Source organism: Pleurotus ostreatus (assembly GCF_014466165.1).
Source record: "Pleurotus ostreatus strain PC9 chromosome Unknown scaffold_3, whole genome shotgun sequence".
NCBI classification, from domain to species: domain Eukaryota; kingdom Fungi; phylum Basidiomycota; class Agaricomycetes; order Agaricales; family Pleurotaceae; genus Pleurotus; species Pleurotus ostreatus.
In genome coordinates, this window is record NW_023503158.1 from 3,242,489 (window position 1) to 3,263,889 (window position 21,401).

The following is a 21,401-nucleotide window of genomic DNA, read 5'->3' on the forward strand; positions in this document are numbered from 1 at the left end:
TCGGCGACGATCAGGTGTGTATAGCTGGTTCTTTTAAATCAGTTTGAGTTAGTGATACTGTTTTAGTCACTCAATGTGATTGAATCGCCGCAGTTGCGCGCCGTCTTCATGACGCTTCGCGAAGAGCTTCGCGACTCTGATATTCCCCACAGGACAACAATCCGCAAGCGAGTGCAACAGATGTGGTATGATCATTTAGACCGATTACAGGATGAGATGGAGGTTTGTTTCGTACAAGAACGAGTCCTCGACCCCTCTACTGATGCTATAACATATCTACGGTAGAAATCTGTAGGGAAAATATCCACAACCATGGACATGTGGACAGACCCCAATCTCGTACCGTACATGGCCGTAACGGCACATTGGATCCAGGTTATCGAAGTTCAAACCGGAAGCGGCATCAAGCAAACTCTAATTCTGCGCGCAGATTTGATTGGGTTTCATCATGTTCCCGGTCGACACACTGGCGAGCATATGGCGCATGCTTTTTTATTCATTACAGATCGCATTGGGATCACAGCGCGGGTATGTCCACTGCCGTGGTGCTTCGGTTTGCCTTCACCATACATTTAATAACTGTTGTTCGGTTCTGTCATACAGCTTGGTTGGATCACAATGGATAATGCCTCGAACAACGACACATTTGTCGAATTCCTGGAAGAAGAACTACATCGCCGACACATATGCATTGATTTCACGAGGCTTGCGCGGCAAATAAGGTATCTCAATCATTCCCAAGTCAAACTCTCGCTGATGTCACGGTTCACGGCGTTCAGATGCTTTCCTCACATTGTTAATCTAGCATGCCAGGCAGTGATTGATGTGATGACTGATATGGACCTAGCCGCAGAGGATTCACCTGACTTTGTACCAGCAGTTACGGCAGACACTGCGACTTTACGTGATGCCATGGGCCGCGATCCAATTGCCATGGTGCGAACACTCATCCGCGCAGTACGTGTATCACGATTGCTGGTTAGCTACTTTCATGCCTTCTGACCTTTCCATAGATTCGCGTGTCTTCCCTGCGACGGCAATATTTCAAGCAAGTGGCGGAAGCCTTGCACAAGAAGGATTTGCAGCTTCTTCGGGATGTCGACACTCGATGGTCATCGACTCTTCTGATGGTTGATCGCGCTCTGCTGCTTCGTGAGGTAAGCCTGTCTTTGCATTTACCAGACTGAGCCTAACTCGGACTATGTCTCGGCAGGCTATTAATCGATTCCTCACCAAACCGGACTTTGCTGAGCTCCAGCGACATCAGCTGGGCGATGCGGAGTGGGAGGCCCTCGAAGCTTTTAAGTGTGTACTCCAGGTAAGGTTTTGTACTCACAACAATGATGACAGATTGACCAACGGTGATCATGTTGCAGGTCCCACACGCCTTTCAACAACATCTTTCTGGCGAGAAAACACCAACACTCTGTGACGCAATTCCAGCATTCGAGGCAATGACACGCGTGTGGAAGTCGCTCCAGGAAGAGCGCCCCGAACTCCATCACATCATTCAGCAAGGTCTCAACAAGCTTCAAGTCTACCGGAACCGTGCGGATGATGTTCCAGCCTATGTCCTCGCAATGGGTATGCTTACTTCCTTCCAAGCTTTTGTTTTACTAATCAGAGTATTCAGCAATCAACCCGAATATGAAATTGTTGCTCTACAGTAAATACCTACCTCATAAATACCAGTGGGCAAAGAACATTCTCCTGCGAGAGGCGAGTTTTTGTCATTTGTGATGCTATTAACAAGCTAAATTATCTTTCGCCAGCTTCGAAAGTATGACTCGCCCTCTGATGATCGTTCCGGCTTGTCCCCAGGATCCAACGCTGCACCAGCCGATCAGTTGGAGCAATCCTGGGCAGCAAACCTGTTGGGTCTTGATACCCCCGTTGCTACCGAGTACTCCGATCTTGAGACTGAAGTCGAGGCTTATCTGATTGACAAGCAATTTTCAAGCTCCAGCTTACTCTTTTGGCAGGTGCGTGACTTCATTTTTATTATGCCTTCAAGCATCATCACCCAGCGTGCTTTCAGGAGAACAAGTTACGATACCCACGCATTTATCGCCTCGCCATGGACATTCTGCCGATTCAAGGGTCGTCTGTGCCATGTGAACGTGTATTTTCATCTGGGAAGGAGACCACTACAGCACGCCGAAGCCGGATGAAGCCAGCTTTGATGGAGATGCTGCAAGTTATGAAGTTCTCGATCAAGAGCGGTCGCCCACTGAGCTTCACTAGTGGCACCAGCAAAGCCGAAGAGCTGTTGCATCTTGAAGCTCTGGCGGAGGCTGAGAATCGGCCTACTGACATTGCCACGTTCCTTGAAAGTTTGGCGGCGGAGGCGAAAGAGGCGGATGACGAGGCGATTGTCGAGGAAGGCTCGGGTGATGCTAACGAGTGGGAGGATGTTTGACAGTGCACAAGAAAATGTATTATATCATTTAAGCTACAGCTGATACACTCATACGAGCAAGGATAATTTGTATAGCTTGGACCCACGCGACTGATTCCGTTGAGTAGGCTACTGAAGCACAAAGAGAACGGATGCACAGCCTAATCAGCACGAAATAATGGACATAAATCATCTTGGGCACGCACCTAGCCATCGAAGGGCCCTCAAAAACACTAACCCTAAGGGCCCGGTCTGCTCGTCGAGATGTCAGTCCCTCGGGCCTGGGGTTGGCGGACATTGAACTTGGCAAAACCTAGCGCTGGAGTCTGCTCCGGGCGCTTGGGAATCGTCACAAATAAGTCACAGACATCATGGTGGGAAAGCAGCAATAGATGCAAAGTAAATACATGCAAACTTCTGCTTTCGGTATTTCTTGTATTTCTTGTCGGCGACCTGAAGTATCCCGGCTCAGTAGGTGATATACTAGTCCAAAAGAGTTTAACATGTGGTACGTTGGTTTAGCGGTTTGCGCGCTTGAGTACTACTTTTTAGCACGGAAAGGTTGCGGGTTCGAGCCACGGATGGTCCTTTTTTCACTTCTTCGTCCTGCTATCTTACCACTAACATTTATTAATAAATAAGCACCACAAGCTATAGTACTGTTTATTGGAGGGAATAGATAATGCAGTTGATACAAGGTGCCACCAGGTATATTAACGCTGACATAATAATGTGACAGGAAGGTCCTAACCCACCCGCAAACCCTCTGGTACAGCAGACCAAACTGTCGGTTTGGAGTAGGTTTGGGCCAGGTTTGGTCCAACCGTGGGAGCCAAATTTGGCAGGTAGGGACTAACATCTCGACGAGCAGACCGGGCCCTAAGCTGCCAGCTATGCTGTACTCGATTTTGAGGCATGAAGCCCACCATGGGAGCTACGAAACGATGTGGACTCGGCATTTCTTGTATCTTGTCTTCGACGAGTCTCATGCAGGTACGTGTCCTTGGAGAATGCAAAACAGGTGATAAAGGATAGAGGCTAGTTTGTACAGGACCCGCGCGGTCCCTGAGCAGTTTGGGGTCGGCACGGCTGGTGTCGTCGTCGTGAGCAGTAGGGAAATGAGAAAAGCCCGATTAGGCAGCAAGCCACAGCTGGGCCGTTAGCCAAGCCGAAGCCGCCTTAAGCCAGCCGTTCCCCACGGCTTCAGCTCAGCTAATGGGAGATTGGCCCGGATGAGCTGCCCTAGCTGGGCCGGAGCCGAGCTGAGCCGAGCCGTGGCAACACTACTCTTGACATCCTACCAAGAAGTCTATGCATAACGCAAAACCCTGTTGGCCATTGTGTACCTGTTGGCCATTGAGTAAAAACTGTACTGTTCGCTGCGAGGAAAACTTGGAATCATTGATATCTTGGCATCCCAGGAGCTCATCGAGTGCCGGAAGGAAAGGCTAGCTCTTTCCGGTGGGGACTAGTCAACCCCCAGCTGCCTGAACGCGCGATCGCTGTCCAAGACGAACGAGCGCTAGCCTTGAGTATTGAGTCGCAGATGACTGAGCCAACTATATACAACAAGCAATCGTGATTCTGGAGTATGCTACATACTCCAATGTCCAGTGGCCATAGTACGCTGGCTAGCGAGACACCGACCCCTACGCCGTCCACGGCATCCAATACCTTCCGAGTTATTACCTGAGAGAGACTTATCCACATATCGTATTGTGGAAAGGACCGGGCTTCCTCCCTTGCGGGCACACTAAACATCGGCACAACAAAACACCTCGTGGTCAGCATCTCGAAGGGCTTACGTACCCTGGGAGGGGGATAAAAAAATACTCACAGCCCATGTGACACCGCCCATTTGCGTTGCATACCTTCAGCGAATCTTTCATCTTCTGAAATTCTTGCTCTGTCCAGACATTCGGGACTCTGGGGGGTTGGTCCGGGGGGTTAAACCCCGTGGGCGTTGCTGGCGGCGTGGGCTTAACGGGCGGCGTGGTATGCGGTTTGCTTGGCGGAGGGGGTGTGGCGCCCCGCTCGTCCAGTTCTACAGGCCAGTCTCGTTCCTCCAAGTCGTCGAAATCCCTCTCCTCCATGACATCGACACTATACACACCCCGTTTGTCAAGACCATACTCATAATCTGGGGGAGCATTGGCGACGCCCTCGACGACGAGATCAAAATCGCTGGTGGGCCCGATGTGTGTATGTCTGTGGCTTTCAAATTGGACCGGGTAGGCCAGGACGGTGCTCGCCACAAGTGCGAAGAGGATGAATATTGAGGAGACGGAGAAGGCGATGCGTGTCATAGCGGAGGTGAAAAATGATCTAGAAGTGCGGAAGGTCAGCGGGGAAGTGTGTACGTCACTATGCGAAATGATTGGAAGGGCTCACATTATGGTCGACTTTGCGTGAATGTGAAGGCAAGGTACAGATTTTAAGCTAGAGGGCACAGGTTCTGAGTCAATTTCGCGGCAAAATAGTTGGGGGCTGCTCACTGTCCAGCACTAAACTATGAATTGAGGGGAGACCTGCTCTGATGGAATAATCTACAGCTCCACCGTGCTTTTATATCGGTAATGACGCAGGTGGCAGAGTCAGAGAGACTTATATACCTGCAACACATTGCTCGGGTGATCGGGTATTCGGCATGGAGGACGGCCATCTTGAAAGTAACCGCTAAGTGTTCCAAAGTTAAAATGGTTCAATACATCATGCATCAGATACGCGCAGCACACAGCACGATCACCATGGACTCCACGATCACCGTGATCCATTGTGGGCAGATTCTAAAAATAGATTGGCAGTGACAGATGAGCATGAGAAGCCGTCATAGTACTTACCAACGATTATGGTGTGAGGGGGGAAGAGGCTAGCAGGCGAGGGCTTGGAGGCCAGTAGTGGATGACCAAACAATCATTACTCAGCGTCGATCTGGGAAGTAAACCCAAACCTGCAGTACTCTAAATTTAGAGTCAGCGCCCGTACCCGTACCTGGGAGCCACCACGATCACGTCTCATGACGATACCACGAAACGTTTACCATTCTATGTTCGAACTCATGATGCGCTCGACTTCTCCATCTTCGATGATCGTTCGATGATCGTCCTCAGCAACAACTTGAAGCGTGGAGGGATGTCTGCGGAAACAGAAGCGGCGGGATCAACCGTTCAGACCCATCGAAGGCGTTGGTTTTATACTCAACATGTGGAGTGCGCAGCATGAGCATAGCAACATGCCGAAGGTTAACTCTGCCCCTTCCTTCGTACTGGCGTGACTATGCGCTATGACTGGTTGGTGATGACCGGTGACCAGCGACGCCAACGAATCGATAGCCATGAAGGTCAGTACAACAAGCGTTCGCATCCATTTCAATGTGCATTCCCGGAGGGTGTCTCTGAAGCCTGATGCGCAATGCGTGGCTCTGCCTGGGACCGAAGCTCATAGGACTACCTTGCTACTGCCGGGCTATTCGCGGGTCGCGCGCCATGCAACCGGTTGAAGAACGGCGAGGGTGAAGGGTTCTTAGAACTAACGGTAGGGCATAAACGTGCGAAGGACAAACGAACACGAAAGTAACAAAACAGCACAGGTAAATCAAGAGTCTCTCGGTCAAAGAGCACCGGAACTCCGCTACCAGCTACGAGTCCACGACCACGTCCCTGTGAAGGACTCGACGTACCGAAGACGCGGGGGAGCCAGGACCGACGGTGATTCCGTCTGAATGTCCAGTATTCCAAGGCGCTGCAGCAAAGGAAATCGATCCCGGAGCTCTTGCAGGAACGGGGGGTGACTTCGATCAGCCGTTATGGTCAACCGTTCCAACAACCCGCCTTTGTGGAGACGAGTAACCCACTCTTCGAGCCCGTCTTCCTGTAGGAATGCGAAATGGTCGGCGAGGGTTGAAGATGGGTGGATGATGATATTACCGACGCCGAGGAGGACCAGCTCGAGGTGCTTGATACTGGATGGGACGCAGATTCGGGTGATTGTGTGTTGGAGGCTGCGTCTGAGCCAGTCAGTAGGCCGGCATACTATAACAACGTTGGCAGTACTAAGCAGGTTGCCCGTGTCCGTGTCCGTAGCTGTATGTGCAGGGACTTGACGACGTTGAATGTCTCTGAACGTGCATAACATTACAACGGCTTACCCTGTTCCCGTTGAATCACCAACGTCTTCACTGAAGCCGGCAGGGAGGCCGTAAACGGCATATCACAGCTGTCCAGCCGCAATGTCTTCACATTTGGCATCTGGATCACGCACGGAAAGAAACGGAGATTCTCACAACAGATTACGGACAGCTCTGTCAGTGCGAGCATGGATACCTGGAGCGGGGAGAATGTGTGGACTTTGCCACCGTTGCGCTTGGGAAATCGGATGTCTTTGAGCGTCAAGCTGCGCAGTGTTCCCGCTGCTGCACGGAGGAGCTTGGTGAAGCTGAGGATGTCGTACCGCCAGCCGTGCAGATCGAGCGTGGTGATCGAAGATCGTGGAAGATATGAAGAGACAAGACTCGCTACGGCTAAGGTGCAGTGGAGGGCTTTCAGCTTGGGGAACGCGCGGAGGAATGCGAGCATGCAATGCCGATCGTGCCACACAGGCGTCGAAGACTCTGAAACGAGGTGCGACAAGGAGAAGTGTGGGTCGACCACTATCTCGCGAACGGACTGCCCGATGCCGGTGCCGTCGCGTGGCGCGTCAAGCACAAAGAATTGGTATGCGCGCAGGAAGTTGATGGAATCAGGCAGACAGAGACGAGGGAGGAGGAAGGGGAGCGCGATGGAGCGCCACCGCCTGCACGTCGAGGCGCAGGTGTTCAGCGACTTGCGGTCGTAGAGCAGTTCTTGAACAACGAGGGAGACGAGTTCCGTGGGCAGCGTCTTGCCACTATCTTCAGCTCGTTCCGTGCGAGTCTTGGAATGTATGGCTCTTGCTTACCTGGAAGCAGTTTATACCGTACAAAGAGGCCATCGTGGTTGACTGCAGCGTGCTGTCAGATCACGACCATAGACTTGAGCACAAAGGTCTGAGAGCTGGCTATTTGAGCACGGTAATTGTCGAAGCTACGGTCGGCCTGAGATTGACGACTGGCGAGAAGGAGGATTGTGCATGCATTGTCTGACTCGTTTGATGAAAACCAGTGCAAGAAGGAGGAGCGTGAGAATATATTGATGACAGGCACTATGCCTGGCATGCCTTGAAGCGGCCCAACAGAGACCTCGAGGCCAGGGTTCTTGGTTCAGCTTGAGACACGCCAGAAGCCTGTGCTTGCCAGGCTACACTGAGTGGGGACTGTTAATGAGACGTTGGCTTCGCGACTGCGATTGTGGCAGTGATGGTGATGCCCACTCACTCTTATCCAGTCAGCATGGTTCGACATGATGATTCGCCTGCATTCATAGTTTCGCCCGTGGCCCTCACTGGGGAATTCGATGGCGCCGTTACGTAGACCTACACGCCCTAAGACCTCCGTATCAGTCTAAGCACATCCCAATGGGATGCTCTGAACTCAACAACTCAATGATAGCGGCAGTCATATCTAGGTTACTACATCTCTTGATGCCGAGATAACAACCATGACAATCATCCAAATATCATCGACATCGATGACTTAGGTGGACACCCAAGCTACGCGCGCATCCAGAAGTCTGGAATACATCAGGATCACTCCAATTATGTTGGATGCTGTGACACTTTGTGGTCAGTTGATTAGGTCCAAGGCATGGTGCCCGGTACGCCCGTGTGATGGCTATAGCTCCTGTAAGTATCGTTGCTGTCTGTAGGACGCCATTGATTTAAAGTTCCTTTCCTCGTACTTGTACTCGCTGTCAAGTCGGTTCGGACACCCACTACGTTCATACAACTCTGATTTCTTCGTTCTGAACCTCATTGCCTTTCGTCGACAACTCTCATGTCTAGCAGTCAATCAGTAATCGCCGAAGATTCATCAAGTTCCACCCTCATCCCCCCACCAGACATCTCCCCAACCGTGACACCCCCATTCCCCAGCGATGCTGACATTATCGGGGGCCCTTCCATACCCATCCCATTCTTTCCCTCGACAGCGCCCAGCGAAGTCCCAACGTAACCGTCAAATGACTCCTCAATCTCCCATGCCTATATCTCACGAGCATTAGGTCTCCCTCAGCCTCCAACCCTCCTGCTAGTCGGTGAGTCAACCAATGTTTAACTTGGATATAAAGAAGGCTGATTCCAGCTACGGCTAGAACATCCTCGCTCATATCCACGCCGCTTCTGTAAGCCCATCTTACACATCGGAAGGCCACTTCGATGGCTGACAACATGAAGTAAAGCACTTCAGAGCAGCGCAAAGCCACGGGCGTTGCCCAAGTACAATCACCATTCAGCTCCAGGTGACGTATCCTCTGCGACTCACCCCAGAAGCGACCCTAAGGGCCCGGTCTGCTCGTCGAGATGTCAGTCCCTCGGGCCTGGGGTTGGCGGAGATTGAACTTGACAAAACCTAGCGCTGGAGTCTGCTCAGGGCGCTTGGGAATCGTCACAAATAAGTCACAGACATCATGGTGGGAAAGCAGCAATAGATGCAAAGTAAATACATGCAAACTTCTGCTTTCGGTATTTCTTGTATTTCTTGTCGGCGACCTGAAGTATCCCGGCTCAGTAGGTGATATACTAGTCCAAAAGAGTTTAACATGTGGTACGTTGGTTTAGCGGTTTGCGCGCTTGAGTACTACTTTTTAGCACGGAAAGGTTGCGGGTTCGAGCCACGGATTGTCCTTTTTTCACTTCTTCGTCCTGCTATCTCACCACTAACATTCATTAATAAATAAACACCACAAGCTGTAGTACTGTTTATTGGAGGGAATAGATAATGCAGTTGATACAAGGTGCCACCAGGTATATTAACGCTGACATAATAATGTGACAGGAAGGTCCTAACCCACCCGCAAACCCCCTGGTACAGCAGACCAAACTGTCGGTTTGGAGTAGGTTTGGGCCAGGTTTGGTCCAACCGTGGGAGCCAAATTTGGCAGGTAGGGACTAACATCTCGACGAGCAGACCGGGCCCTAATATCGCAGGTGAAATCGCTAGGCTCGACAAGCGAACCATAGCGGGCCTCAGTGTGGCGTTGGGCTTGATCTCGCTGGCGGCAATGGTGCTTTGTATTCTTTACTGCAGAAACAAACTGCGCAGGGCACGTAAAGTCAGAAGTGAGCATTGGATTCTCATTGTCAAGATATTAAGCATCGTAGTTACGCATCCTTGGCGCATGAAGGGCTTCTAACCACTATAGATGCCTTTAGAGACGCCTCAGTGCCTCCCGACTCCGCAACAGTGGCGCCGTCCACGTCTCGCGGTATGCGGTCTCCTCCAAGGGCAGGGGAGCCCAAGCGACTCCCTACCAGAGATGCCGACCAAAGGAGCACATCCGTGGGACGTGGCAGCACTCGCGAGTCCCTGCTTGGATCCACTTCTACGCGGACATCCATAGCCTTGGGAAATGGAAGTGCTGCTGATTCGCTGCGACTCGGATCCCCTCCTTCCTACCACTCCCAAATGTGAAGATGTCCACCTTGAAAGGTGACGGCCGTTGTATGTACGTACTAGTAGCAGCGTGTTAGTCGTGTTAGTCGTCGGGTCATTGAGCGGGGGGTTGCTGTTTTTCTCAAGAGAGGTGAGGCGCACAGACTCAGTTCAGATGCTTGCGTGCTGCCAACTGCGCGATGGAGAAGGGTGTTGTCCACCGGAAACCAACGAGTCGGAGGAAGACAGGATCAACAAATTTAAAGCCAACTTGTTCAACGCAGTCAAGTACTGATTGTGGGAAATTCATAATTACCGTGGGACTGTCTTCCTTTCTTGTCCCTTCTCGGTTTCTTCATGCTCGGCTACTTAAGTAGTATTCCTCTTGCACTCGAGGCCGACCTCGTTCAGCGCGCCTTACTGTTTGGCCAAATCGACAGTATCCAGTCAACAGACTCGAAATTAGCGCTCTACGGCTACACGGACTCGACACCTCGCAACTTAAAGCTTTGAAGTACTAGTGAGACGATCTCACGCACCAGTAGTACCCTTAGAAGATCTCGGTTTGGGCTGGAATAACTCTACGTCGGCGTATACACTTACCGATCGATTCCTCTAATTCGACCGTCGCGGATCACTTTACAAAGCCTCAGCTGTGAGTGAAGACGCCAGAACAACTCGACTGCCCCATCATCGAATGTCTCTTGCAGGAACACACCTGTTATCATGAAAAGAAACACCATGTGGAGCTGGCGAACACTCGTGGTCCGAGACCTGCGGCCTGCGAGTCCAACTCAATGTTCGTATCATGGTCCCAAGTACTCAACTAGCGACCAACAGTGTTGATGTCGATGTGGTGTGGTATTCCGTGTCACCGCTTTCCCTTATATACAACGCGAGGTCGCCTGAAGTAGTACATCTTCCCCGCTGCTACCCCCATCGCATCTGAACTACTCCAGACATTTTGCGCAGGGAATTCTCTTGATGTAAGCACTGATGTCACTACTTCGGTCAGTGCTGCGCGGAGTACTCAGAACGCTGAAGCCGCATTTTTCAGACTTAGCACATACCGGCGCGCCAATATGTCAACGCCGTACGTGAGCCTCTGACAAAGGATTTGCTAAACGAGAGAATATAATCTGTTGACTGGATAGTACTGCGGACATCGATGAGGCGACGTCAACTGTTACGTGAGTGTCCAGTATATCATAGGAGGTATATATTGGGTAGCTAACTACTTTTGTCCTCGTCACAGTTCTCGTTCTCGTCGGCCGAAGACAACCGTTGTTACCCAGGTGGATTCTGTTAGCTCGTAAGCCGATCTTGCTGAATAGAGGCATGTCTTATTTAGTTGAAACTATCCCCAGCACTACCGTCACCCAACGTGTCACAGCGTCCGCGTCCGCCGCTCCAGAAGAATCACTTGTGTCGCAGCTTGTATCTTCCCAAGCAAGGTCAGCAAATTCGAGACGAAAATCCAACCCGTGATACATGTATGTACCCAGTATTAATCATCTCCCAGTGACAAGCGAACCACCCAAACACTCGCCGGTACACTCGCTTCCGTGCTTAGTATGGTGGCATTGTATCTCGGCTATCGAGTCATCATGAACGCCAAAGCACGGCGAGTGAAATCGACGACTGGTGAGAGCTACGCCCGGATTATCGGGGGCCCAGGTTCGTTGCTTTCGCCTGCGCCATCTCCCGGCTTTCGGTATGGCCAGGAGCGAGAGGTACCTACTTCCTCCCCATTTACCGGCATAGAAGAGCATGGCATGGTCTCGCTGACAAGTCACCGCTTGGCAAGCAATGGTGGGATGTCCGGAGAGCGAGAAGTTATCGCGCCCGCCCGGACTCCCGCCGAAGCGCGAACGATCCACAGTTCGACCTCGAGTCATGCTGGGTCGACTTCGACTCCTCCTTCGTACCGATCATCCGATAATGATCATGCTGAGGGAGGGGCAACAACGCCGACGCCAGACGATCCTTTTGCTGACACAGCGGCTTACGAGTCTGCGCGGTCGCAAGGAACCGCGGGACTACCATCGCCTCCCGCTTGCGCGCGGACGACGTCTTCTGCTGCCTGGACTGATATTTCTTCAGTTGCAACCCTGCCTTCGTACCGTTCGTTCGAAGGCGCTGGATATGGCCGAACTGAATAAGTTGAGTTGACTTTCGGCAAACGCCCAGATCTATGATGTGTAATCACGGTGAGTCTCTCGTTAGTATCACTTGCCGCCAAGATATCTTAATTATAGACTACATTCGATCGGAATATTCATCTACTTTAGGCCACGTATATGTGCACAGCTGTAGACTCGCAGCTAGATCTTCTCGGAAATGGAGCTGTGTGCCACATATGTCGAGTCCGAGATTAAATTACCTCGAAGAGACCAGAAACAATGACGAAGGTAACAGGTTGACAAGGATGTTTACTTGCACGTACACCAATCAAAATCATTAAGATCGGTGTGCTATCTGAGCGCCCTGGCTCGGATTGGATAGTTAGAGGTTGAGTTGGCGTTATGGACGAGAACGGGGGGCTCTGGGAGAAAGAGCTCTGAGGCCTTGTGCATTTATGTAGCGCAGTAGTGACTCGCGAATCTCAAATCCGGTACGTCTCTCCCCTACTCCATTGCTCCCTCTCGAGAGTTGGCATGGCGAGGAGAGGAGGCGGAGGCTGAAAGTCCCCACTGCACCTGAGGCCTGAGCCACAGCGCATCTCGTCTCTGTACGTCCACTTTACTGGCCTCTATGGAAGCACGGGGCCCTACGCTGCGTCAGCATGGGTAATGGATACCGGGTAGGAAATGGATACCGGGTAGGAGTGTCGTCAGTGCTGGACGTCGGACGTCGGACCCTTGCGGTTTCGGTGTGTCAAGTGCCCTGGCGGATTGTGGTCGTCTCTCCCTGTTTTGCACCCATCGTCGTTCCAGAAGGGATGCAATGTAAGTACAGGCCTTAGGTCTCAAGATCTCAAGAGTCAACGGCCGTTCGCGCGATATCACGAATCGGACGACGACGACGATACCATACCCCATGCTGATGTCAGATATTATATTGTATCACAAAGTAAAACTCGTGTTTTGATAACACCAAACATAGTGAATATCAGACGTACGTCAACACCTGCAGGTTAATGGATAATATGTTAGGATATTGCTATTCATACGGCCTCTACGATTACCGGCAGGCTCGGTTTCCCGTTCTTGACGACGGGGATCATGTTGACCGCGACGCTCATGCGGACCTGCAGCTCGGGCGACGTCTCGGGCGGCGGGAGCGCGAATTTGAAGCGGCGCACGAGCTCGGTGAAGAGGATCTGCAGCTCGGTGACGCTGTGCACATGGAAGGGTTAGCCATCGCCACGCGGATGAGAAGAGCGATCAGCGAGAGAACGTACGCGAATCGCCAACCAATGCACACGCGCGCACCGCCGAAAAACGTGGACAAGTTCGCGTACGGGCCGAAGTTCGACGCAGCGCGGTTCCCTGCCCACTTCGACGGCTCGATCCACCGTTCGGGCTTGAACTCGTGCGCATCCGGGCCCCATACATACGCCAATCTACCACACAAGTTCGTGTTATCAGCATCGATGGAGGGGAACTGCAACTGGGTGGGGGGGGAGGGGAAGGGGGTAGGGGGCAGGGGAATTTACTCGCCTGTTCGCTGAGGCGGTGGCGACGTGGACGTGCGTTCCTTTTGGTACTCTCACTTCTGTTATTGTCTCGCCGGTGGAGGTGGTGATGGGCTGCGAGACGGGGATGACTGCGTCCGTTGACGCGATGCGGTCAGACATCGGGAGACCGGGGTGTAAGCGGAGGGTTTCCTGGACGTCGGTGACGGCGCGCGCACTCCGAGTCAGCACTGTCCAAGGCGGGTAGATACGAGGGGCCGTACCTTCAGGAATGCGTTGAGCCAGACCATGCCTTCGATGGTGGTCAAGCTTATATCGCCGCCGGGAGACGACTCGCATGCTTCGACGACTTCGGCGCGGATTTTCTCTTGGAGCTCGGGGGATGAGGCTAGGCGGTAGATGGCCCAGGATAGGGTGTTTCCCTACGATGATGAATGAGCACAGTTGGACGCTGAGTGCAAGGACGACGGACAGTAGTATCCTGCCCAGCGATCATCAGAGAAGGAATCTGCTGGGCCATCTCTTCGTCGCTCATCTGGTGTCCTAACTTGGACGACGCGTTGGCTTTCACTATGAGCAATCAACGTCGTCAAACAGCGTTAGAGCCAGTCAGTGTAAGGAGGAGGAAATAACGTGCCAAGCGCGTAGGTGACATCTCGCCTCCCCTCAGCGCCGATCCTGACGATTTCCTGTTGGCTGGCGATCAGTTCGGAGCTGACTGCCTTGGATAGTTCCTTGTTCTTCTGCAGGACTTTGAACGCGGGGGTTGGGAGCTTGAGGGCGAGCGATAGTAAGGTGGGCGATATGTATGGTACGATCGCATCGACGAGGATGTGGAAGGGAGAACGGACACCGGATAGGGCGCTAAAGGAAGGGACACAAATTAGCAGGGAAGGAGCGCTGATGGATTCTAACGTACATGATGTTCCGGTGGCTTGCTCCTAATTCGCTGTCGCTGTTCTCGAGGGAATGGAATTCGTAACCCATAGCGCCTAGCCCCAGTGAGTATATTACATCCACAGAAGTAAGTCGAGTAAAATGAATTACCTTCACCGACAGCATCGAGCGTGGCGTCGTGCAATGAAGGATAAATGTCCATCGCGCCGCTCGCGTCAAGCTTCGCGCCAGAGACCAACATGTCCTCCCACCGGTTAGCGATCTAGTCACAAAGGTTAATGAGAACGTCCATAGATCTTTCCGCACGGCCCACCTTCTCCGCGATCCCTTTAAAGACGGGAGGCAGCCCTCTGATAACCACGGGAGCGAACGCGGCGTTCATCACATTCCGCACCCGCTTGTGCTCCTCGCCCTCGATGTAGAACACGGCCTTCTTGCCGATCAGCATGTCCACGCTGTACTGCTGCTGGTCGCTGCGCCGCCACGTCTGCGTGTCGCTCATGACGGCTTTCAGCGCCGCGGGGTCGGAGATGACGAGGCGATCGGAGGCGAAGGGGCCTTTGATGCGGTAGAGGCCCCCGAACGTGGTCTGCCATGAGAACTCGAAGGTGCCGTATGTGTGGGGGAGGAGGAGCTGGGGGAGGTTGCCGTAGATGAAGGAGGAGGAGGGGGGCCCGGGGATGTGCGCGAGGGGTGAGCGCTTCAGGAAGACGCGGTGGACAACGAACGCGGCGAGGAGAACGGGGGCGAGGAGGAGGGCGGAGGGCATTGTGACGGGTCTGCGGCGGTCGTCCGGGTGGTCGAAGTGGTCGCGCACCCTTTTTACTCGTTGAAGTTGCGAGGAAGGTGCATTTTAATATATGGATGATACTCATCGTGGGTTGCGCACGAATGTGGCTGGGTGATTCGAGGCGTGGCCGCGTATCTAGCGTCGATGACCGCCATGCTTATGTTGTTGGCGACTAACGCCGCACGCGCAGCGAAGGATCGCCAGGATAGCGTGGAGCTGAAGGGGCAGGGACATGGCCTAGTCGTGCAAAGTGGCGCCAATCTCCGCGAAGTGAGCGCCACTGATGAGCAGGCTCGCACAATGTGAGATCTGTATCAATGGTGCGTTGTCCTTCCGAGGAGATGACCACTTCGTGTCGTCGAATGATATGACTGGCGTTTGTCGATGTTATGCTATATAGAGCCATCGAGAATGCAGGTGCCCGTTGTGAGAGGCTGGGGAGTCGTTTAGGCGATGAGGCTATATGAGGAATCAACGACATAGAAGGTCGCGACCCGACGCGCGTACAAAAGCTTTCCAGCAGACGACACATAAGTGAGGCCCTGATCTCTAGTACCTGCGGTCACCTCGATGTATCGCAGATTTCAGACTTTGAAAGCAGGTGTACCTCAGGCGTCCGAGTCTATCCTGATCATTGGGAAGAATTAATTCTGGCGGAGAAAGTGAATTTAGTCATGTTGAAGTCCGCAACTTCAGTAGCGCCCAAACTGACGCTCAACATTGTTCCTGGTTGACCATTATATTGAAGTGAGTTTCTCTGTCCTGTAGGCGTTGGTGCTCTCGGACAGTAGTTTTGGAAAACACACGCGATATTCCTACTCTCTTGGAATCCTGCTTTCTGATGTCAACCACAGAGGCTATCGTCGTCGATCGACACCATCGCTAGTAGCTACGATGAAATCAGCGGCGACCGCAAGTTCAAGGGTACCACTGGCAATTGTATCTCTCATTCTAAACGCATTGGGACACGACAAGGACACCCTCCGAAACTGCTCACTGACATGCAATGCCTGGCACGACCTATGTCTCCCCTCCATTTTCAAGACTGTCAACATACGCGGCGACGCCGACTACACTCGTGCCTTCCGCTGCTTCATGATCACCTCACCACATCTTCGACCTCACGTCCGCCGAACTGCTCTGTATATAACCGAACCTGATGCTCGGGACGAATTGCACTTCTGGACGACGTCTGGGTGGTTCGACGAGGAGCACACTACGTCGTTGATCTCGTCGTTTCCGAATCTCAATTACGCGGATTGTTCCTCTTTCCCCCTCGCCGCCATTTCTTTCGCGCTCCCACAGTTACCGATCACAACCCTCCATCTTCAGAAATATTCCGTCACTACCGACGAATTCCTGGACGTTCTCGCTGCGGGGGCCCAAACTCTACAGTCCTTAACAGTCATGTTTATTGACTGTTACCCTTCGTCGAGTCCCCCTGCGGACAGCATACCAACGATCATGTCTGCTTTGAAGGAGCTTAGAGCTACCTGCTCAATGAACCTTCCCCTCGTACCCGAAAGAATTCAAATGCCAAGTCTACAAACTCTCTTCTCTGATGTTGACGATTTCGAGGCACTTTCTACCTGTCTGCCCGTTTCATTTAAGACATTGGTTATCCATACAGTTGAAGAGGGTGCGTCGTAACCTACAATTTTCTTGAGCTCAGAATTGAAAGTCCCTATGGCTTACAGCCCAAAGCAGTAGCAAGATTCTGCACGTAGAGAATCTCTGCCTTATATCCGAAAATTATTGGGATGGTCTACCTTCTTGCATCGATACCATCGACACGTTTACTGCCTCTTCAAGTATCAAACACCTCGAGCTCGTCCTGCACAAATACATCCACAGCAGAGAGCCTGATGTTGACCTTTTGCACACCTTCGAGGAGTTCCTTCTGAATCTCCACGAGACCGGGTCTTTCGAAAGGTTGACGCTTACATTTCCTGGACAAACGGAGTCACGGTCGTACGAACACGTATTTCCAAGCCTTAGGCTGCTCGGTTTACTCGACGCGATCCGCATGGAGTCTTCTCCGATTTCTCTATCCTCCGGGCAGCGCTAAGATCAACGTAGATATAAAACAAAACATCGATAGATACTTTGTTCATGTAGAAGGCTATCCTCCACGTCAGTGAGGGCCACAGCACATTCTTTCTGTGCCAGCAGTTTGTGATCGGTCTTTTCGGTGTTACATATGTCTGACCACAAAGCTTTTATTCTACTATATATATATCAGTTTCCAGGTGTATACTATTTCGCCCTCCTAGAGTCCCATCATCGTTACTGTACAATTCGAACCTCAGGCTTGACTCTCAAGGCCCCGTCTCCGACATACCCGAATTCTTCTGTCTCGACGAACTGGCTGATGTACTCCGATCAGACCGATGAAAGCCAGAGAAAGGAGACGGGATCTCTAGCATCAGAAGATATTTGTCACTAAACCCTCATGCTCGTGCTGCTTGGGATCTGTTCCGTGATCAGTGTAAGTCGATGCGATGAACCCAACAGAGGTTGGATTTCTCGGGCGTGGACACCAGTGCGCACACCACCTCCTCATATACGGGTACCCCGCATGCTCATTCAGACTAAATTCCTCCGTTCCTTCGATATACTATTCTGTTTATGTCCACGCAAGCCCCTCGTCGCGGTAGGCGAGATCTCATTAGATGGCACAATCGTGACGAGTATATTCATCTAGGCCCCGGCCCCAAGCGAATCCCGTTGTGCGTCCATTGTAGTTAATAGAACGAGGAAGGGATTTAGATCACCAATAGTCCCTCTTTGACAACTTCCACCGACGTCAATGCAGATCTGTGAGTTGCCCCACAACATTACTGGCTTATTGATACCTTCTCTGGAATAACACACACTAGTAGTGCTAGCACAACCACCGTAATTATGACCCAGACAGATACGTCCATCATCACGCAAATCGTGTCCTCCGAGAACAGGTAAGCAGATTGTTTCGGTACTTGATTCCAAAATGACTTAGCCCCTAAAAGTGACAGGAGAACGATTGAAATACTCAGTGCGACCTTGGGCTCTGGAGTTTTCATGTTCGCGGCATACATAGCCTGGAGACTCCTCAAGAAATTGAAACTACGCAAGAAACTACCCAAAGTCGGTGGATCTCTTCTATTCTTAATTAGCTCGCTACACGCGAAAATTCTAACCCTACTGTCCAGGTACTTGGTGGCGCAACAACTAGGTCTCTCGCGTCGACGACAACGCTCATCCCCTTTCTGGGAGTGCAGTCACCTCAGAGGGCAAGAGATAAGTGTGCCCAAATCTTCTTTGGGGTACGGCGGTCTGTAGAAACCAGTGTGAGTGTCGCAGGGGGAGAGGGGCAACCTGTCGATGTTGCTGAAGAAGCGAGAGCCTTGCCCGCGCCCCCCTCAGACGGAGGGCGAACCTCACCTAATCTGACTTCTGCGCGGGCCACGGTTGATTCGCTGGAAACCCTTCCTTCCTATCACTCTCGATTGTAACAAGGCTATATGATAGCAATATGCATGACTGTGCTACATTGTGGTCGTCCTCTCTGAGTTCTATACATATGAATAAGTAGTCGGGCCTCGAGACGGAGTTCGCTGCGGTGCGAGTCCTTGCGCCCCGTCAGTTACTCTTGTATACATCCCTCGGCCCGAAAGGAGATCTGAGTATATGAGTAATGTTGATCATCATACAAAGGTGGCGGTCGAAACGGGCAACGTCTCAGCTTGAATCACGATTGAATAAATAAATAGCCAAGTGTTAAGCGGAGGCAGAGTTCCACTCATGAATGTTCGGCGCTGTATAACGTCTAGAGTGCATGATCATCAACATCGCTTCGTCCGCACTTCGATGGGACTCACGCTCTCTGAGCCGGATATAGCTGCGACCTTCTCTGAGGCAGCGAAATGTATGCTTCCAATCATGTCACGGCTAGCGTGCTGATGGTCGAATCCACAGTTGACCGTAACGCCTGAGCTCGATTGCCGACGATTCAACATGGCGAGCATCGAATTGGAATACACTGCAAACAGCGAGTGTGAGAGATCATGAGGACCTCAAGAAGAACGTGAAAATGGCATACATTTGGGCAGGAGGAATAGCAACGCAAAGGAGATCATATTCGTCGGCATTGTAACGAAAGTCACCATGACAGCGATAATACCGATGGAGGTTATGGTGCCGCTTTCAATGGATCGTCGGATTATGCTATTAACGAGGGCCTTGGAGCTGGAGATGGTGGTGTTAAAGGAGCGCATGATGTATATCATAGTCACAGAGATGAAGAGGTCAGCGATTGCCGATAAAACAAGGCCGGATATGACGACCTGGTCGTAGAATTTTCCTTGCCAAGTGTACATTTCGGGATTTTGAATGAGCTTGGCGGAAAATACTGTCGGGTTGTAAGCAAATCGAATTGAGATGATTAGAGTTGATGTATACGCACGGAAGCAGAGGGAGGCGTGAGCTATGATGAGAGCAACGATCGAGGCAGCAATGTGTCGTCCAAATCGTACTTCACGGCCCACTGGAATACGATGAAGTCAATACGTGCAAGGGGAGGACAGGCAGCTACGCACGCTTCCAGATGCGGGCCGCATAGAAGAACTCCACTGGCGCTGCTATCAACGTCTCCATCATGCTCATCGAACAAAGGCTCCATACACCGATGGTAGGCCCTTCCGTCGCCCCAAATTGCGATCTTGGCGATTGAACCCCGGGTGTCACTGGCAGTTCTCGAACAGGAACAATGAAATTGTACGCACATTAAGTAGAAGTACATCGTATGGCATTGGAACGCGCTTGCTATTCCGTCCATCAGCCAAATACCAATGGCCTTCGTGCCAACGCACGGCATCAGCCACCTCTCCGCATGGACTCGGTGTAGTAGACTCACCAATCCCCTCGTCCACTTGCTATCTGATCTCCACTGCAGCGTATAGAGATATAGTTGGAGCGTCGTTACGCCAAACAACCTGATAGTGCGAATAGCCAAATCGCTAAGGCGCCGACCTGTTGTGAACCGCATGTACGTACATGCAAGATACGAAAGCTAAAACCAGATATGGTGAGTAGACGCCCTGGACGGAACAACAGCAAATCGAGGTGCTCACTCGAGACCAGCAGAGCACCCAACGTATTATCGACGGCGGCACCTCCAGCCATCGTAAAGGCGGGCGATACGGAAGGAGAATAAAGAGGTTGGCAAACCGCTATCGGAGAAAAACATTTATGTATATATACAAGCGTGGGGGAGATTCGAGACCACTGTCTCGGGCATCATTCGACATGGCTGGTTATAGACGGAAAGTCTATACAGGTACCGAGCCTTGCCCATGATCCAATGACATGTCGCCATGCTTGTCTGGAGCTGGGAATAGATGGGAAGCGCCTGCACAATGATGCAACCAAAATTATCAACCTAAACAAAGCGCAGGTGTGCCACACTGCCTGATCGGCACTATCAAGTTGTGGTGGCTGGAGCATATCAACATTCCAGAGGGAACTTAGCGAAGGATGGAAGCAACATTGTCACTTGACAAAGGAGGAGAAGAATATTCGCCTACAACGGACAGGATCAATTAGTATATACACATGCAGCGTGTTATCAGAGAAAGGAAGGCTCCTTGATGCGATCATCGCTTAGGAGATTGGACTGGGAAAAGTGGGCGTATGTGTTTCGCGAGTCGGAGGACTCGGCGAAAGGGTGATAAGCTGATACTGCGAGAAAGACGGCGAGGAGGATACCGTATTCTGATTCTAATGAGTGAACGAAACGGAATACAATGGGCTCAGACTGACGGAGGAGGTGTATTGTTCGTTGTCGGTGCTAAGACTGAGGGAGTACAATTGAGAGATGTAAGTGGTAAGGTTATATCGAGCCTTACATGATGGGAGTGCAAAGCTCCTGTGTCTATCTTTAGGTGGAACAGGTGGAGGGGATAAGTCTCCGCTTGCCAGCGTTTTGGCGGAAATCAATTTTGGAGCGGCATCTTTGGCTGGGACTGGGGGTTTTGGTAGTGGCCGAGCGGGGAGGGGACGAATGCGTCTCTCGCGTCGAGGAGAGAATGATAGAATCGATCGCCGCCTTGATGAGGGAGGGTGTGGTAATGGCCGAGGAAGAGGGCGAGGGCTAGGAGGTTCTGATGCGGATATGCCTCTGAGTATATTTGCTAAG

At 51.8% G+C, this 21,401-nt stretch overlaps 7 protein-coding genes across 7 annotated transcripts; 3 read left to right on the forward strand and 4 right to left on the reverse strand.

The window, feature by feature from the left end:
* Positions 1 to 3,557: 3,557 nt before the first annotated feature.
* On the reverse strand, positions 3,558 to 4,704 carry PC9H_005708 (uncharacterized protein; the record flags this gene model as incomplete). The annotated part of the gene is made up of 2 exons (XM_036775268.1): positions 3,558 to 3,695; positions 4,270 to 4,704. 2 exons carry the CDS (start codon positions 4,702 to 4,704, stop codon positions 3,558 to 3,560), a joined length of 573 nt encoding a protein of 190 aa, XP_036633770.1.
* Positions 4,705 to 6,035: 1,331 nt separating this feature from the next.
* On the reverse strand, positions 6,036 to 7,366 carry PC9H_005709 (uncharacterized protein; the record flags this gene model as incomplete). The annotated part of the gene is made up of 5 exons (XM_036775269.1): positions 6,036 to 6,057; positions 6,078 to 6,495; positions 6,546 to 6,645; positions 6,721 to 7,308; positions 7,334 to 7,366. 5 exons carry the CDS (start codon positions 7,364 to 7,366, stop codon positions 6,036 to 6,038), a joined length of 1,161 nt encoding a protein of 386 aa, XP_036633771.1.
* A 940-nt stretch (positions 7,367 to 8,306) lies between these two features.
* PC9H_005710 (uncharacterized protein) lies at positions 8,307 to 8,773 on the forward strand (the record flags this gene model as incomplete). Its single annotated transcript, XM_036775270.1, has 4 exons — positions 8,307 to 8,479; positions 8,533 to 8,565; positions 8,623 to 8,652; positions 8,710 to 8,773. The coding sequence occupies 4 exons, from the start codon at positions 8,307 to 8,309 to the stop codon at positions 8,771 to 8,773; spliced, it is 300 nt and encodes a 99-aa protein (XP_036633772.1).
* Positions 8,774 to 10,984: 2,211 nt separating this feature from the next.
* On the forward strand, positions 10,985 to 12,064 carry PC9H_005711 (uncharacterized protein; the record flags this gene model as incomplete). Its single annotated transcript, XM_036775271.1, has 5 exons — positions 10,985 to 10,995; positions 11,057 to 11,092; positions 11,158 to 11,214; positions 11,270 to 11,356; positions 11,425 to 12,064. 5 exons carry the CDS (start codon positions 10,985 to 10,987, stop codon positions 12,062 to 12,064), a joined length of 831 nt encoding a protein of 276 aa, XP_036633773.1.
* A 1,004-nt stretch (positions 12,065 to 13,068) lies between these two features.
* PC9H_005712 (uncharacterized protein) lies at positions 13,069 to 15,205 on the reverse strand (the record flags this gene model as incomplete). The annotated part of the gene is made up of 9 exons (XM_036775272.1): positions 13,069 to 13,240; positions 13,306 to 13,508; positions 13,588 to 13,731; positions 13,803 to 13,961; positions 14,012 to 14,109; positions 14,173 to 14,235; positions 14,299 to 14,403; positions 14,587 to 14,698; positions 14,750 to 15,205. The coding sequence occupies 9 exons, from the start codon at positions 15,203 to 15,205 to the stop codon at positions 13,069 to 13,071; spliced, it is 1,512 nt and encodes a 503-aa protein (XP_036633774.1).
* Positions 15,206 to 16,321: 1,116 nt separating this feature from the next.
* Positions 16,322 to 17,294, forward strand: PC9H_005713 (uncharacterized protein; the record flags this gene model as incomplete). Its single annotated transcript, XM_036775273.1, has 2 exons — positions 16,322 to 16,865; positions 16,924 to 17,294. The coding sequence occupies 2 exons, from the start codon at positions 16,322 to 16,324 to the stop codon at positions 17,292 to 17,294; spliced, it is 915 nt and encodes a 304-aa protein (XP_036633775.1).
* A 1,713-nt stretch (positions 17,295 to 19,007) lies between these two features.
* PC9H_005714 (uncharacterized protein) lies at positions 19,008 to 20,389 on the reverse strand (the record flags this gene model as incomplete). Its single annotated transcript, XM_036775274.1, has 8 exons — positions 19,008 to 19,034; positions 19,087 to 19,247; positions 19,308 to 19,616; positions 19,671 to 19,751; positions 19,804 to 19,925; positions 19,990 to 20,060; positions 20,121 to 20,236; positions 20,338 to 20,389. The coding sequence occupies 8 exons, from the start codon at positions 20,387 to 20,389 to the stop codon at positions 19,008 to 19,010; spliced, it is 939 nt and encodes a 312-aa protein (XP_036633776.1).
* Positions 20,390 to 21,401: the final 1,012 nt, after the last annotated feature.